This window comes from Watersipora subatra, chromosome 1, assembly GCF_963576615.1.
Source record: "Watersipora subatra chromosome 1, tzWatSuba1.1, whole genome shotgun sequence".
Lineage (NCBI taxonomy): Eukaryota > Metazoa > Bryozoa > Gymnolaemata > Cheilostomatida > Watersiporidae > Watersipora > Watersipora subatra.
Window position 1 is genome coordinate 62125605 of NC_088708.1, and position 17703 is coordinate 62143307.

The 17703-nt window shown below is 33.1% G+C and overlaps 1 protein-coding gene across 1 annotated transcript in view; it reads right to left on the minus strand.

Annotated features, from left to right (window-relative positions):
- Positions 1-2936: 2936 nt before the first annotated feature.
- Positions 2937-17703, minus strand: part of LOC137390019 (receptor-type tyrosine-protein phosphatase F-like) — a 40916-nt gene continuing 26149 nt past the window's right edge. Inside the window, exons 19-28 of the mRNA XM_068076246.1 lie at positions 16370-16509; positions 16029-16173; positions 15440-15544; positions 15014-15155; positions 12957-13030; positions 9953-10075; positions 7044-7175; positions 6099-6235; positions 4543-4678; positions 2937-3781 (exon numbers count right to left, since the gene is read on the minus strand). Coding sequence (XP_067932347.1) covers positions 3707-3781; positions 4543-4678; positions 6099-6235; positions 7044-7175; positions 9953-10075; positions 12957-13030; positions 15014-15155; positions 15440-15544; positions 16029-16173; positions 16370-16509 — 1209 coding nt within the window. The 3' untranslated portion in view covers positions 2937-3706. The remainder of the gene's footprint in view (positions 3782-4542; positions 4679-6098; positions 6236-7043; positions 7176-9952; positions 10076-12956; positions 13031-15013; positions 15156-15439; positions 15545-16028; positions 16174-16369; positions 16510-17703) is intronic.

The window sequence follows — 17703 nt, forward strand, 5'->3', positions numbered from 1 at the left end:
AGATGCGTCTTTTTCTTATATCATTGCTCTGGTCCACTACACACAACTCTGTAAACTGACTTGGCGCATCACAGCCTGGTCAGTAACTATAGAAGCCATTGTATGTCATATTGCATTGTACGACTAAATAAGGACAAACCAGCATAAGTCTAACAGATGTACCAGCCTTATGTTACTACTGTGACCTGAAACAAGGTAATATTGAATGTGAATCATGGTTGTATGTAAACCATGAGCAAGCTCATGAATCTTAGTAAGACAAATATACATGTACATGAAGAATATAACCTACCTTTAAGTTTATTTTTTTAGGATGATAACCCACCATATGTGAATATTCAGCAGTCTGTATAAGCTATTTGTTATTATTAAAACTTATATGCAAGATGTCTCCAATCAGCAAGTAGTAGCACTGCACTACCTATTCACTTCCTCCTTTAAACACCTTTATTCAATTGCTTGAAATGGCTGCCAAGGTCTTTGAATGGCTGCTTTTCAAATTAATTACTGAAAAAAGAGCTTACCCTAAAACCTGTAATTGAACACCACCTCTATTTGACCACCAGCTTGAGATTCTTTGATTTTTATGAACCCATAATAACAAATGATCAGTAAAAAATTGTCTTCAAAATCGTATTATTAATTAATTGTTTACACCAATAGCAATTAATTCTCTCATTGTCTAACTCTAACGCTTTTCTTTTTTTCGATGAAACTTGGAAAGCAACATCATAAAAATGATGAACAACTGTATAAGATTAATAGTAGTTCCATGTTTAATGCAGTCTTGCTATTTTGAAGTACATGTATAACAACTATATGCATTTATGATGGTATACGAGCGACTAGTTTTAGGCTAAATGTTGTGTTTAACACGCATGCCAGCGAAAAGTTTATCATTACATGTATTTGTGCAAAATACAATGCATAAAAGTTTTGCTTCGCTAAAAAAATTGTTTGGCCGCTAATATCGACTAGTTCATCAGTGCAGAAAAATATTTAGGTCAAAAGATATTGTGAAAGGTATTGAACAACCCGAAGATGTTCATTCCATCAAAAGCAACAATCAGAACGCAACTGGCCGAACAAACAATGCAAATATTTTTGTTTCAAAAACATTAATTTTGTTTCTGCATGTACTGTAAGTGCGGTTCATTTATGTCACTTGTTCATGAATATATATTTGTAGCATTTGACAGATTATTGTTATATAACTTATAAATTTGCAGATTTATAGCATATTATCGGATAGCATCATTGTGATAACCAGATCTTACAATGGATCGATTCTCGTGAATCTTCTTCTATTGCCCATAAAAAGCTTTGGTTGTAAACTGTAGCAAAGATATCAATGAGTTCAATTGGCTTTTATGCAACCTTATTAAATGTAGGTACAAAAATAAAAATATTTCTTCAAATTTAGATTGAAGTAAAAATTGAAAGCTCCAACAAGTGGCGAAGTAGAACACAGGCTATAATATCAAAACAGATTAATAGCAAGCAATAGCTATCAACTGTTAGTGATATTTCTTGGCTTCTCAATGCATATTTATTAAGAGAACTTTGAGAGGTTTGGGGTAAGTTAGCAGATTTATTGCATCCAAGAAAATTGATGTCGGTTTACTAGAAAAAGAGGGCAAAATATAGGCAACAATCTCGTCGCCCGTAAACGGGCTGTATCTTTTAAAAATTCTGATAAGCTATTTGAAAAATTTAACTCCAGCCTCTATTTGAACACCACTTCTATTTGACCGCCACTATAAAAGATGGGTAGAAAAATAGAGCGCCATGACGTTCAATTAGAGGTGTTACTGTATTTCCTGTGAATAACAGTCTGCTCACTTGACATTCTTCACTTGACTTTTTTACATTTAGTATTTTTATAGTTTGAAGTCTAACATATCTGCTCTATTTTACAAGTGATAATGACGTCATAAGCTAAATTCAAATTTGAGATACATTTTTCTTCTAATTAGATGAACTTGCGCTCTCTTAAAGGTTAATTGGCAGCACAAATGTTATTGCATTAACAACAGCAGATAGTGTTACATTTTGGCGTTTCAATAATATTTCTTGTGAAAGAAAGGTCTTTGCAAAATATGGATCAGAAACAGCTATGATGCTGTATAAATATATTAAAATCACTAGTCTTCTAAACTAGGTTATATAAAAACCTTGCGCATTCAAAATCTTTATTCATAAAAGTAGAGCATGCTTTAAAAGGTTTTTAACATGTCACTTCAGAGATAGCAAATTTTTATGGAAAGCTTTATAAACTTCTAAATTTTTGTGAAGGAAAAATTTTTTGCTAGAGCACCGGATAAGATGTACGCAAAAGCCAATCAGTGTGATTCTATAACCATTGTTTCAAAATTAGGGCTAGACGGATAAATATGACCTTTTTAGTGTTTGGGCAATCTTCTTCAAGTATGCCTTATAATTACTGGTCATGTTGCGTAATAATAACAATGTAACAAGGCGGCTAAAAAAATACATGTATAAAAGTGGCAGTCAGCAGGCGGCTTTTTGCTCACATTCACGCTGAGGCTAATCATAAGCTTTGCTTATTGTACGTCTGTTTGACTGAAATGACTGTCTTATGTCACAGTTAGATGATTGCATGACGGGTGTTTTTGCCTCCTAAACTGGTTTTATGTTTGTTAAAAATCAATATCATTGCTGAAAAAATAAATATTATAAGCAAATTGTTATAAATAGATTTTAAATTCCTCTCAGTTAACATTTCAGAACCTGCCAACCAGCAGTTATGCCTCCTATGCTGTTAGTTGTTCTTTCTCGCTAATACACATTTGTAGAGTGTGCTCCACAAGGCACATACATATATCATCCAACCATTGTTATTAACTTTATTCGGTTGGCGCAGCCATCACAGCCAAAGTAAATAGTTGGAATAAAAATATGGAAATATGCTAAGGCAGTTAGCTAATTGTGCAGACAATTCTCTTAATTTGTGAGACCGTTCTGAGGAGTACAATTAATGTCAGAGCTGAAACAGGATCAAGATGAAATGCACTACACATGCACCTCACCATCAACAACCACAGCAATCTAATCAAATTTACTGAGCTTGCATGAACAAATGTCTCAATCAGAAAAGTGAACTACCTAGAACTTGATTGGCACAAAACTGACACAAATAACTTAAGACATTTGACAGATTCCATAAATAGAGAATGTTATTTAATCTGTTATGCTTAATGTCATACTTCATGTTATGATGGTTAAATCACATCAGTGGAAGTGGTTTTCACTGCAGCGACTGGCTTTATTTGTTACAATCAAGTTGCCCACTTTCTCAAATAAAGCTAGACACCATTGGTATTTATTGACACTGAGTATAAGCATGACATGCATAGCTATATTTTAATTAATGTAAGACTACAAAAAACATGTTATATAGTTGAACATTTAGATAAAAATTGTGACCTACATAAGAACAGGTTTAAAAATTGCTAGTAAACATCGTAAGAGGATAATTGTCATAAATAGCAATATTTCATTCATGTTCCTGTTTTATGTGCATATTCACTATTGGAAGTCAGGTCTGATTATGAACATATTTATGACCATAAAACACAGCAACAATTCGTGGTAAATACGAAAAAGCAAAAGTGTACAATGGTGCCACATACAAGTGGAATAATAGTGCTTTGGCATCTATAAGCAGGTGCTAGATGTCCTCATGTTATTTAAAGTTGGAGTACTCGCTGAACTCTGAGAGATAAGTTGTAACAAACTCATGGAGGAGGTTGAAAGATGCCTGAAGTAAAGAAGAGCAACAGACATGAACGACAAGTCATTGAATTTTGTATTTCTGTTTCGGGATATAAAGCACAGGCTGGAGAATGCAAAAATTTTTTTACCAGATCTAAATAAGTGTATTGCTATTCATAGATTTAGCAGATTGTTAACACGACCAAATTAGCATACAGGACAGGCAATGATTTATAGGTCTTTCTTGAGATCAAATACTCAAATTCACGGTTATGCATTTAACACATTTTGAAAGTTCTTTGGTAGTAAAGAATTATTTACAATGAGACCAGCAATAACAATATATCAGACAACAATCTCAAGGGTATATTACATGTACCGTACAACTTAAACTGTTGGAGAGATGAATTTACAATACAGCAAGTATGTCCTTGTGCGTCACCATACGGCAACTCTTAAACTAAAAGTTCAAAAGTAGAACAAAATAGTTCATATTTACCTACAATTTATTTGAAGGTTTTTGAACCAGCCAATGGTATTGAATATGAGCCAGACAGTAAACCAACTAGTCTTTTCAATTGAAATCATTTTACGGGTTCTCCAATTATTTTGCAAAAGCTTCCCTGAATAATTATGTATTGGCGGATTAGTTTGCTGAGATAAATCTAAAGGTTTTAGCACAATTAGTGTTTTTCAATTATAGAGTTCAAGCCCACCTTTTAACACATGCCGTTAAATATCGTTACGATACGTTTTGTGCACAACATTCTATTATCACATTAGGCAAATAATTTATTTGGTACTCACAAAGTCATTTATGAACTGTGGTCGACTGCGCCGGGCCAATTTAACTTCCAGAACGATATCTACTTCCTGTTCAATGCGAGCCCTCAAGAAGAGATTCATGGCTACCACAAACAGACCACTCAGTCTGTTACCATTGCTAAAATACAAATTGATGAGTCTGTTACTAGGTAATAGAGATTGGAAATTAACACGGGTAAAAGTTTTAAATGAGGAAAAAAGTAAATTACTAGCATTGTTTAAAGTTTAAGTAAGGATTGAACTATTAAAATACCTGCATGGCATAGTAATGAGTAAAGAATAGTGAAATACCTGCACTGTATAGTTATGAGTAAGGAATGAAATAGTACAATACCTGCAGTGTATAGTAAAGAGTAAGGAATGAACTAGTAGAATACCTGCACTGTATAGTAATGAGTAAGGAATGAACTAGTAAAATATCTGCACTGCATAATAATGAGTAAGGAATGAACTATTAAAATACCTGCACTGTATAGTAATGAGTAAGGAATGAACTAGTAATATACCTGCATTGTATAGTTATGAGTAAGGAATGAACTAGTAAAATACCTGCACTGTATAGTTATGAGTAAAGAATGAACTAGTAAAATACCTGCACTGTATAGTAATGAGTAAAGAATGAACTAGTAAAATACCTGCACTGTATAGTAATGAATAAGGATTGAACTAGTAAAATACCTGCACTGTATAGTAAAGAGTAAGGAATGAACTAGTACAATATCCGCACTGTATAGTAATGAGTAAGGAGAGAACTAGTAAAATACCTGCACTGTATAGTTATCAGTAAGGAATGAACTAGTAAAATACCTGCACTGTATAGTAATGAGTAAGGAGAGAACTAGTAAAATACCTGCACTGTATAGTTATGAGTAAGGAATGAACTAATAAAATATCTGCACTGTATAGTTATGAGTAAAGAATGAACTAGTAAAATACCTGCACTGTATAGTTATGAGTAAAAAATGAACTAGTAAAATACCTGCACTGTATAGTATTGAATAAGGAATCAACTAGTAAAATACCTGCACTGTATAGTAATGAATAAGGAATGAACTAGTAAAATACCTGCACTGTATAGTAAAGAGTAAGGAATGAACTAGTACGATATCCGCACTGTATAGTAATGAGTAAGGAGAGAACTAGTGAAATACCTGCACTGTATAGTTATTAGTAAGGAATGAACTAGTAAAATACCTGCACTGTATAGTAATGAGTAAGGAGTGAATTAGTAAAATACCTGCACTGTATAGTAATGAGTAAGGAGAGAACTAGTAAAATACCTGCACTGTATAGTTATGAGTAAAGAATGAACTAGTAAAATACCTGCACTCTATAGTAATGAGTAAGGAGTGAATTAGTAAAATACTTGCACTGTATAGTAATGAATAAGGAATGAACTAGTAAAATACCTACACTGTATAGTTATGAGTAAGGAATGAGCTAGTAAAATATCTGCACTGTATAGTTATGAGTAAGGAATGAACTAGCAAAGTACCTGCACTGTATAGTAATGAATAAGGAATCAACTAGTAAAATACCTGCACTGTATAGTTATAGTGTATCTGGAAGAGGAAGCATATCTCTCAATCTTGCGACATAGAGTTAACAGCTGGGTGGTGTTAGGCAACTCCTGATTTGGCAATTGCAAATCTATTAGTAGGACATCAAGGCACTTCTGTAATTCCAACAAAGATTATAATTTATGATACACAACAGGTTTCATGAAAGAATTTGGGTGCTGTGAGACGATTATGACATATTCAAGAGTAAGAAAAATGCACTTGATTTAGTTTGGAAGACTGGTTTAATCAGAGTGAAACTTAAAATTTATGCAGAGTCAGTGACAGTGAGATGAGCTGATCAGAGCTTATCAGCACACTCTAGAGATGTACAATCAACATTCACAGCAGAAAGATCAGAATTAAAAAGCGTATGGAAAAGCTCTGAGTCAATAAAGAAATGAGAATGGTGGTTTGTAGGAAGAAAAATGGTAGAATATGTGAAAAATGGTTGGAAAATGAAATAAATAGACATTAGGGAAGGAGTAGTAAAATATACAAATTAGGGAGGAGTCAAAGAAGGAAGTAGAAGTTGATGATGAAGATACCTAAGCGATATAAAATGGACACTAGTAATTGTCAGTCTTAACAGTAATCTGATAACAGACCTAAAAGTTAGTAAAACTCTTGCAATGAATTTTGTATCTAAACTGTGTTTATCACACCAGAATGTTGTAAAAGAGTCTTTAAGGTTCTAAAACAAGATCTGTAATGTTTTTCCAAGTGGCGCCTACTTAGCAACTCTTACTTCTACGGTGCTAAAAATAGCCAATTTAAACATTATCATAGTGCGTGTAGTTCAGGAGTAAAATCCGCAAGTTGGATACAATTGAAAGGTTGAAGTAGTGTTCTACAAATAAGACACTCTGCACACAAACTCAATTCCATAATGCCATATCTCTTTATGAATGCCAATAAACTTACTCCTTGTTGTACAACACAGAGTTCTGTTTCTGAGCAGCTATCAGATCCTAAAATGTGGTGTAAACAATGCACATTTATGTCTCTAATAGCGGTCTGGGTTCCGGGTACATATGGCCAGTATGGTTGCTCATCCTAACAAACAAAAGATGGTATGATAACATATGCAAAAGCCAATCTTTATGTTCCTATAAAAATTTAGAGTATTATTTCATTCTATCACCAACTCTAAATTTTAAAGTTTGCCACTTTGAAAAGTGATGATTAGTAATTTTGATAAAAACTTTGAAAGAATTACATACATGTACTTGAGGTACTTTGGGCCTAAAAACATAAGTAAAAGGTGTCATAACACGGAAAATATAGACCTTATTCAGTATTCTGCATGGAGCATGAAAATGTAATACAGTTGTTCACTAGAATAAATTTTGAGCAATCCAGAATGTTGGCACTGTGTGAAAGATTGACCAAATATCAAATTAACCTACTCTAATAACTATCCATTAACATCTTTAGTAGAAATGATTTGAATTGAACAAACAAATTAAAACTGTGAATTTATCTTTAAATTTGTTGATGATTTCAAAATATTCATCTATACATCTGTTTATAGTCTCCAGATATTCATCCCTACTCCTGTTTATAGTCTCCAGATATTCATCTCTACACCTGTTTATAGTCTCTAGATATTCATCTCTACACCTGTTTATAGTCTCTATATATTCATCTCTACACCTGTTTATAGTCTCTATATATTCATCTCTACACCTGTTTATAGTCTCCAGATATTCATCTCTACACCTGTTTATAGTCTCCAGATATTCATCTCTACACCTGTTTATAGTCTCTAGATATTCATCTCTACACCTGTTTATAGTCTCTAAATATTCATCTCTACACCTGTTTATAGTCTCTAGATATTCATCTCTACTCTTGTTTATAGTCTTTAGATACTCATCCCTACTCCTGTTTATAGTCTCTAGATATTCATATCTACACCTGTTTATAGTCTCTAAATATTCATCTCTACACCTGTTTATAGTCTCTAGATATTCATCTCTACACCTGTTTATAGTCTCTAAATATTCATCTTTACACCTGTTTATAGTCTCTAGATATTCATCTCAGCACCCGTTTATAGTCTCTAGATATACATGTCTACACCTGTTTATAGTCTCCAGATATTCATCTCTACACCTGTTTATAGTCTCTAGATATACATCTCTACACCTGTTTATAGTCTCCAGATATTCATCTCTACACCTGTTTATAGTCTCTAGATATACATCTCTACACCTGTTTATAGTCTCTAGATATTCATCTCTACATCTGTTCATAGTCTCTAGATATTCATCTCTACACCTGTTTATAGTCTCTAGATATTCATCTCTACACCTGTTTATAGTCTCCAGATATTCATCTATACACCTGTTTATAGTCTCTAGATATACATCTCTACACCTGTTTATAGTCTCCAGATATTCATCTCTACACCTGTTTATAGTCTCCAGATATTCATCTCTACCCCTGTTTATAGTCTCTGGATATACATCTCTACACCTGTTTATAGTCTCTTGATATTCCTCTCTATACCTATTTATCGTCTCTAGATATTCATCTCTACACCTGTTTATAGTCTCCAGATATTCATCTTTACCCCTGTTTACAGTCTTTAGATATTCATCTCTACACCTGTTTATAGTCTCTAGAAATTCATCTCTACACCTGTTTGTAGTCTCCAGATATTCATCTCTACTCCTGTTTATAGTCTTTATATATTCATCTCTACACCTGTTTATAGCCTCTAGATATTCATCTCTACACCTGTTTATAGCCTCTAAATATTCTTCTCTACACCTGTTTATAGTCTCTTGATATTCCTCTCTATACCTATTTATAGTATCTAGATATTCATCTCTACACCTGTTTATAGCCTCTAGATATTCATCCCTACTCCTGTTTATAGTCTCTAGATATTCATCTCTACATCTGTTCATAGTCTCTAGATATTCATCTCTACTCCTGTTTATAGTCTTTAGATATACATCTCTACACCTTTTTATAGTCTCCAGATATTCATCTCTACACCTTTTTATAGTCTCCAGATATTCATCTCTACACCTGTTTATAGTCTCTTGATATTCCTCTCTATACCCTCTATACCTATTTATCGTCTCTAGATATTCATCTCTACACCTGTTTATAGTCTCTAGATATTCATTTCTACACCTGTTTATAGTCTCTAGATATTCATCTCTACACCTGTTTGTAGTCTCTAGATATTCATCTCTACACATGTTTATAGTCTCAAGATATTCACCTCCACACCTGTTTATAGTCTCTAAATATTCATCTCTACACCTGTTTATAGTCTCTAGATATTCATCTCTACACCTGTGTATAATCCTTAGATATTCATCTCTACACCTGTTTATAATCTTTAGATATTCATATCTACACATGCTTAGAGTTTATAAAACGGAACATTAGTTGGCAAACGCATTTTGGTTTCAGCATGATTTACAAATAGAAGTGAGGAATTGGCTTACGTAAAAGCTTTGCGAAGTTTTTTAAAAACTGTAATCTTTAGAAGGAGTGATGATTCAGAAAATTAAATTTAAATCATGTAACCAAAGTCAATGTAACACATGCATGATGTGATAGAGATCTTGTCTCATTGCAGGCTGAAATGTTTTGACAATCATAGTCCAAGTCATAGCGGATATTAGACTCCTGCACTTTGGGCCAACAGTATGGGAAAGTTAATTGGCTTTAAACTTACAACAGGCAAACATATACTATGTCTATCAGCGCATTAAACTCTCTCATCATGGTTACAGATTACCAGCATAAGGACATTCGAAGTGTGTTTAAACCAGACTCAATCACAAAACTATTTTTAAAAAGTTCACCTCATTGTTGTTAAGGTGGACTATCACAGCAGACTCTCGCCTGAGTAGCATATTCCAAAAGTCATGCTCTGCATCGGCGAGGGGTATCTGCGTGACAATGAGACCAGACTTTGTATGGTAACCCTGCAACAAAAATGCCAGAAAATACATACCCACCAAATTTCATGCCAAGCTCATTTCATTTCGTGAAATGCATGAAGTTCAGATTAACACAACCACAATATAACAGAAGATGTGGGTTTCACATATTAACAATAATACTTTCTGTACATACAACAGCATAGTGTAACACATAAAAGCATAGTGCAATGTGATAAATACGAACTTAGTAATTTTTGTGGTTTGCATGACCACAGCTGTATAGTTACAAATGTGTCAGTCTATACAGAATAAAACTAAAGATAATTAAAATACTAAAATAAAAGAAATAAAATAGGCCTACCAATGCAGAGCCAGTAACAAAAAACAACCAAACTTCAATTTACGTAACCTAACAAACACCTTGATCAAAAAACATATAATTTGGTCTAGATAGAATTTAACCACACCCTCATCATTATATACCATGAGCCAAATTATGCTTTCTCAGTCTGAAAGCTGTCTATTTGATCGCCTGTCTTGAATACTGTTTAGCAAACAAATTTTAGCAAATGTGCAGTATAATAATGGACTAAATTTTAAACTTAAAATGCATCAATCATTGTGGTTACGTGCTTTGGACCATACCTATTCAGTAAAAAGACAAGCTTTTCTGTGTTAAAACAAACTACCAATTCACATTGTTTTTTGATTTACGTAAAATTTGAGCAATAAAAAGCTGAAAAAAAGTTGAGAGTTTTTTGCTATGGCTGTTGAAAAAAATTTTGACTTAAACATCCATGGAATAAACTACAAATACCCAATAATGATGGTTGGTGGCCAATTGGCACTCTCGTTATCTTTGATAAAATACGGTATATAACAGACATGCTTGTTGTGGTGTAGGGCATGTTGACTGAAAACTGTGTTTCGCATAGCGAATTAGTGTACCGTTTTAGATTTTAATAAAATAGAATACATAAAGTATTCTACCATAATTTTACTCACAATTATTTAGAATATAGGTAGCTAAAGATATGTTAAGATATGTTAAGATAATTCTAACCTTCCCATATGAAAAACATTCATAGGAGATTTGGTGTAATTTATGTATTGCATGTTTTGTTAATATGCAGTTGATGATATAAACTATTACAAAATTTTTTGAAAACTGTTTTATAGCTGGGAAGTAAGTTAGCAGTCTTTAGAATAATTTTAATAAAAAAAAATTGTTTTGGAATTTGAAAAATTTGGTTGTTACACAACCTTCCGGAACAGTTTGTGATGGAAAATCACGGTTAAACTGTATAAGAATCCTTACAATAATTCCTAAAACTGTTCTATTAGTCAGCCATCAAGAAAATACAATGATACAGAAATTAACTTTACCAGATTAAAAAAAGGTTAAAGGTATGGCAACCTCGAGCAGTCAAGAATAAAAACAATTATTATTTAAAGTACATATTTTCACTATGTGGTAGGAGGCAAAAATTAAAGAAGATTAAATTAAAATTAACTACTAGAATGAAAGAAAAAATCTACAATGAATTAAAGTACTCAGGGAACTGCCAATAAAAAGTTGCCAATCAACAAAAGCTACAAAAAATTTCAATATTTAGATACGACGTTCAGCTTTTTCATGCATATCAGGACATCTGTCCTTCTCTCAACTTTAATTTAGAATAGAAAAGCTTAGTTCACGTGTTTAGATGTTATACAGTATACACCCTAAAGAGTGATATACTGTATATACACAAGATAGTCACTTATATTACACCTACTATACAGTATACAGACTAAAGAGTAATATACTGTATATAGACAAGATAGTCACTTATATTACAGCTATTATACAGTATACAGACTAAAGAGTAATATAATGTATATAGACAAGATAGTTTCTTATATTACAGTTAGTATACAGTATACAGACTAAAGAGTAATATAATGTATATAGACAAGATAGTTTCTTATATTACAGTTAGTATACAGTATACAGACTAAAGAGTAATATAATGTATATAGACAAGATAGTTTCTTATATTACAGTTAGTATACAGTATACAGACTAAAGAGTAATATACTGTATGTAGACAAGATAGTCACTTATATTACAGCTATTATACAGTATACAGACTAAAGAGTAATGTACTGTATGTATACAAGATAGTTACTTATATTACAGTTAGTATACATTATATAGACTAAAGAGTAATATACTGTATGTAAACAAGATAGTCATTTATATTACAACTACTATACAGTATACAGACTAAAGAGTAATATACTGTATATAGACAAAATAGTCACTTACATTACAGCCCCTATACAGTACACAGACTAAAGATTAATATACTGTATTTGAACAAGATAGTCACTTATATTACAGCCCCTATACAGTATACAGACTAAAGAGTAATATACTGTATATAGACAAGATAGTCACTTATATTACAGCTACTATAAAGTATACAGACTAAAGATTAATATACTGTATATAGACAAGATACTCACTTATATTACAGCCCCTATACAGTATACAGACTAAAGAGTAATATACTGTATATAGACAAGATAGTCACTTATATTACAGCTACTATAAAGTATACAGACTAAAGATTAATATACTCTATATAGACAAGATAGTCACTTATATTACAGCCCCTATACAGTTTACAGAATAAAGAGTAATTTACTGTATATAGACAAGATAGTCACTTATATTACAGCTACTATACAGTATACAGACTAAAGAGTAATATACTGTATATAGACATGACAGTCTCTTATATTACACCTACTATACAGTATACAGACTAAAGAGTAATTTACTGTATATAGACAAGATAGTCACTTATATTACAGCTACTATACAGTATACAGACTAAAGATTAATATACTGTACGTTGACAAGAAGCTCACTTACATTACAACTGATAGCATTAATATATCCTGTTCTGTTAATGTGGCTCTCTGGTAACAGGATTCTGTGAGACTCAACTGTAACAGAGTTCAACAAACAATCATCCAATCATGTAAACCCTCATTTGATTTGAGTCTACTAAACTGTCTCTACCTGAACAACTATAGAGTTGTTTTTCAAAATGCATTGTCGTCCGCCTGGCTGATTGTATAATTTAGCATAGGAATCATGAATAAGTTTTTCAGCAATCATGAACACTTTAACGACATTATACACTGTGTTAACCAATACAAACTATTTTGGCATCTACACTTATAGTAGCTTCAAATGTTTCGCGCTTAACCTTTAAGATGCAGTTAAAAATTTTCCTCATTAAATATGTTACGCGATGATCAACTGTTGACGCCTTATACACACCCCTCAACTTAGAGTTTTCTTCTGTATGTTACTTCCAATGACATCATAATTCTCATTCAATGACCAATGAACAGACCAGTTATTATAAACTACTAATATTAGTGGTTTACAAAGATTTTAAGCTATAGCTGTATTGCTGCCTACTGAGGCATACACTCACTGCAAATAAATCCCTCATTTGTTACAAAAACTGACGATAATTTTTCTGCAGTTGTGAGGCGTGCTAAGTTGAAATCTGAATGTCTCGCGAGTACCTCATACGCTCATCCTCCTTTAATTGAAAACTGAAAAGCGCACCTATAGATGATAATCCCAACTTACTGTCACACAACTTGATTAATTAATACAAAAGTATTTAAAATTAAAACCTAATTAAAGTAATAATAACTATGGCATATTGAAAACATGCTGTAGTAAAAATACTTTAAAATTTGGTTTTGAAGCCACTTTACTTTATCAATACCAGGACATGTTACAATGCATGTTCCAAGCAGTAAATTAGGCTGGTAAACTTACGTGGTATTCGATAAAATGGTAAACTCTAATACAAGAAATGAGAATGTTAACTATCACGTTTAGTATTTTTCGTATTGTTTAGCATAACGTAAGCACTTGCATATGCAAGTGCTTACGTTTTTCTTACCGGAAATTTTTTCTTACCGGAAAAAAAACGGAAATTTGTACAAAATCTCCGGTTTTTTGTAAGGTTCAGTTTCTCAATCGGTAAAGGCCAATACTTTGCACACGGAAAATTGAATTATCTCGAGTAGGAATAGCCTCTACATTCTCTCTCCGTTCTGCCAGACAAAGACAGACCGATATCTCATTTGTACCAGTATCGAAAGGTACCAGTATCGTCAGATTCAAAATTTTGATTGATATCTTCTGCTGGAACAGTAACCTTTTTTATATACACACACTTCTATAAAACGAATTGTTATTATTAGTTCAACCTATTCAGGATTTCTATTTTGTTTTCTCAGTTCGCATTAATTGTATCATTACCAAATCATCTTTTATTGTAATCGTGGCAAAACAGACTCAACTTAGCTATTACTTGCCAATTATTTCACATTTAAATTTAAACACTTTTATAGTTTTGTTATTTTGTTTCTTAACTTATTTGACCTGCACAAAAATTTTCCTTACGATATGAAGTTGGAACGTTGCAGTTGTTTGACAAAGTTTGAAAACCTTTACAGTTGTTTTATTTCTGCTCTTAATTTATTTAAACTGCAAAAAAACACATTTCTTATGATATAAAGTTTGAAAGTTGGAATGGTAACTGATGTGATATGTTAAACAAAAATAAGTTTTCTGTGCAACGATTTTTATTACCCGAGCAACGCCAGGCATTCACCTAGTAATTTCTAAAAGTGAAAGTTTTTGGCTGACAGATACAGTTGATTTATATACGCAGTGGAAAAAGAACACTCTTTCATAAACCTGCTATCGGTTCGGTCTACTAGCATACTCACAACTATGAACTTACATTAGCGCTGAATAAAACACCAACCCTCATAGTAATAAACCGCTTGTGATGAAAAAATACTATTAATTCTTTTGGAAATAGAATACCTGAAAGCAAACAAACAGGGATGACATAGAACTACCATAGACAACAAACGTGAGAGTTGACATACGCGGCAGCACGTTCGGATCCCTATTTCGATATCTGTTCTCGAGAGCCTTTCCTGCTGAGAACTGGTCATCGGTAATGGGAGAGCATGTAATCTTGCTTCTATCAAACATCAGTTCCAGTGTGCATTTCTTTTTACCATTTCTCTGTGAGAGAAGCAAGTTAAATGGATTGACTAGTCACAATTTACACCTACCTTGTATGGCCATACGCTGTCTAATGCAATGCACACTGACTCATTTTCAGATTTACAAGTACCCTTTATGCCTATGCGCTTCCCCTTTCTTTTTTAGAGTTGAAATGAACAATCACACATCTTGCCGTTGAAGTATTGTATATACGCCTATTTTCTTACCGCCTACATCCACAATTTCTCACTATAAGAAGAGGCATTTGCTATCAGTGAACTTGGTTCAGCTTGGAAACTTACATTCCTCCACTTGACCAGTTTCTCATCAAATTGAGCACAAGTTACAGCAGTTTCTCCACAGACAAGAGCTTCTACCAGCACCTCATAGAGAAACGCATATTGCTCCTAAAACATACCCACAGAGATATACATAAATAAACAATGTAAAAGTTAAATTATGCTAAAACAGTGAAACATGAGAGGCAATGAAATGAACGGTCTAATTATACAACAGCATCTCTCAAACGTAAAATATTCTAGATGAATTCTACAATTGCAAGACATAAAATTCCACTTGACCTTGACACCTGACACCACTTGTAAAACTCTCAAAGACTTGACTAACTGTGTTTTATGCACATTCAAATTTTACAAAGAGTGAACAAGTCACTGTCTGAATGGCATTCTGGGTGATTACAGACCTAAAGACAGGAATGAAATGGGACACTTATGAAGGTTTGCACAAGGTAACTGGTATTAATGTTGAACCAAGTAGGCAGGTACTAATGCTGAAACTGGCCAGAGGTGATCAATATATATTCCTACATTACCCCAAATATTTTTCGACCATACTAAAAAATTGTTATCTCAGATCTCCAAAAAACCATACCACAGTTTGTATCATTTTAGGCCTCTGCAATCTCATTCTATGAACACAAGCCACCACATTCACTTTTGATTTTTTAGGTTGGTTCATTGCCTCTTCAATCAGCAGATCTAGAGCAATGAATGTCCCAGCTCTTCCAACACCAGCACTAAAAGCAGATATATGAGTAGAATTACATTAGATTACATTAAGATCGCGGAGAGTGCCTTAGAAATAATTAAATGCTTTATTCGGAGAGTAAAAGGTTAAAAGCAGATCAAGTTCGTGAACTATTTTAGAAGCAGGTGGAACAGAAAGATATTGAGGATGGATATGACTAGTAAAATACTAGTACTCATACTAACCTGCAGTGTACTATTGTAGGACCTGCATTAATAGCCCTTTCTTGTTTGACTCTGTGCCTGAAGTCCAGTAACCCAGCAGTGGTTGGAACTCCATGATCAGGCCATGCGGTAAAGTGAAAAAGTCGGACTGCCCTTGTTCTCTAAAGACATAATTGCTCAGCATGTTAGGCTGTTGTACACCAAAACAACTTGTTGAATGTATTTTGCTTTGAGAAAAGCATGATCTGTACGCTGCTGATCTTCTGTCATTTTCTAGAACTTAAGACCTTTTTTAGACCTTTAGACTTCGCTTGTTGTAACCGTCACCTGAATATATTTAGCTCAATTTGATTAGTTTGGAAGCAGTTGTACCTACCTTTTCAATGTTTTGTTGTAATAATATTCATTGTGCATAATTATACAATCTTAAAACTTCATGCAAGCACTCAATGAATATTGTCGCAGTGAGCCATTTTCTTTAGAAGGTATTTACAAAATGAAAAGTTTACCTGTTTGAACTTGCAACCAGAATAAAAAATCCCAAACTGTAGCTCTATATAACTACAGTAGTTGTAAAAGGTGAAAATGGCTGTACTGTTATCATTATACACCTATATATTCATCTAATTTCTCTTTTAATCTTATTATGTAAAAACAAGGCATCACCGCTAATTAATTTGTCACTTCTAAAAAGCAGTTGCTGTAATTCATAATGAAACAATGATAAAGGTTAGAATGACAAACAGAATATAGCGTAAATAGAAACCTTGGCAGAGACACTTGAGATAGACATAAATTAAAGCAGTTTTCACCCTTGTGCGATTATTAATCTTTTAGCAGCAGACAACCTGCTACCCTAAATTAACTAGATATATCAACGTAGAAGTCTCATTCTCACTCCTAGGCGATTACCTATATTTTTATTTTAAAAACATTTCATTGAACATATTTTGTGCAAAAAGTAGTAACGATAAAAGAGTTTCACAGGAATTATTATTGCTGCTTGTAAGAAGGTAAATATTTCAATATATACTCGGCTCTATGAGAAGAGAAGAATATATCAGGAATTCATTACTAGGCTAGAATTTACATAAGCGCAAACACTGAACGACCAAACACACTAGGAGACACAGAGTTAAGATGTAGTAGGGTAATGGACAGGTGGCACCTACTTCTTCATCAACAAAATTAGTTGAACAAAAGAAAAAAGCTGGAAGAGTGATGAACCCCATAATACGCATTAGCATAGCTAGTCGTGGCGTTGAGATTGTCGTCATCATGTAATCAGGGTCAACTTTTATGGGTAATTAGGTTTCATTCACTTGTTAAAAGCTAAGTTCTCTCTTGAAACTGGT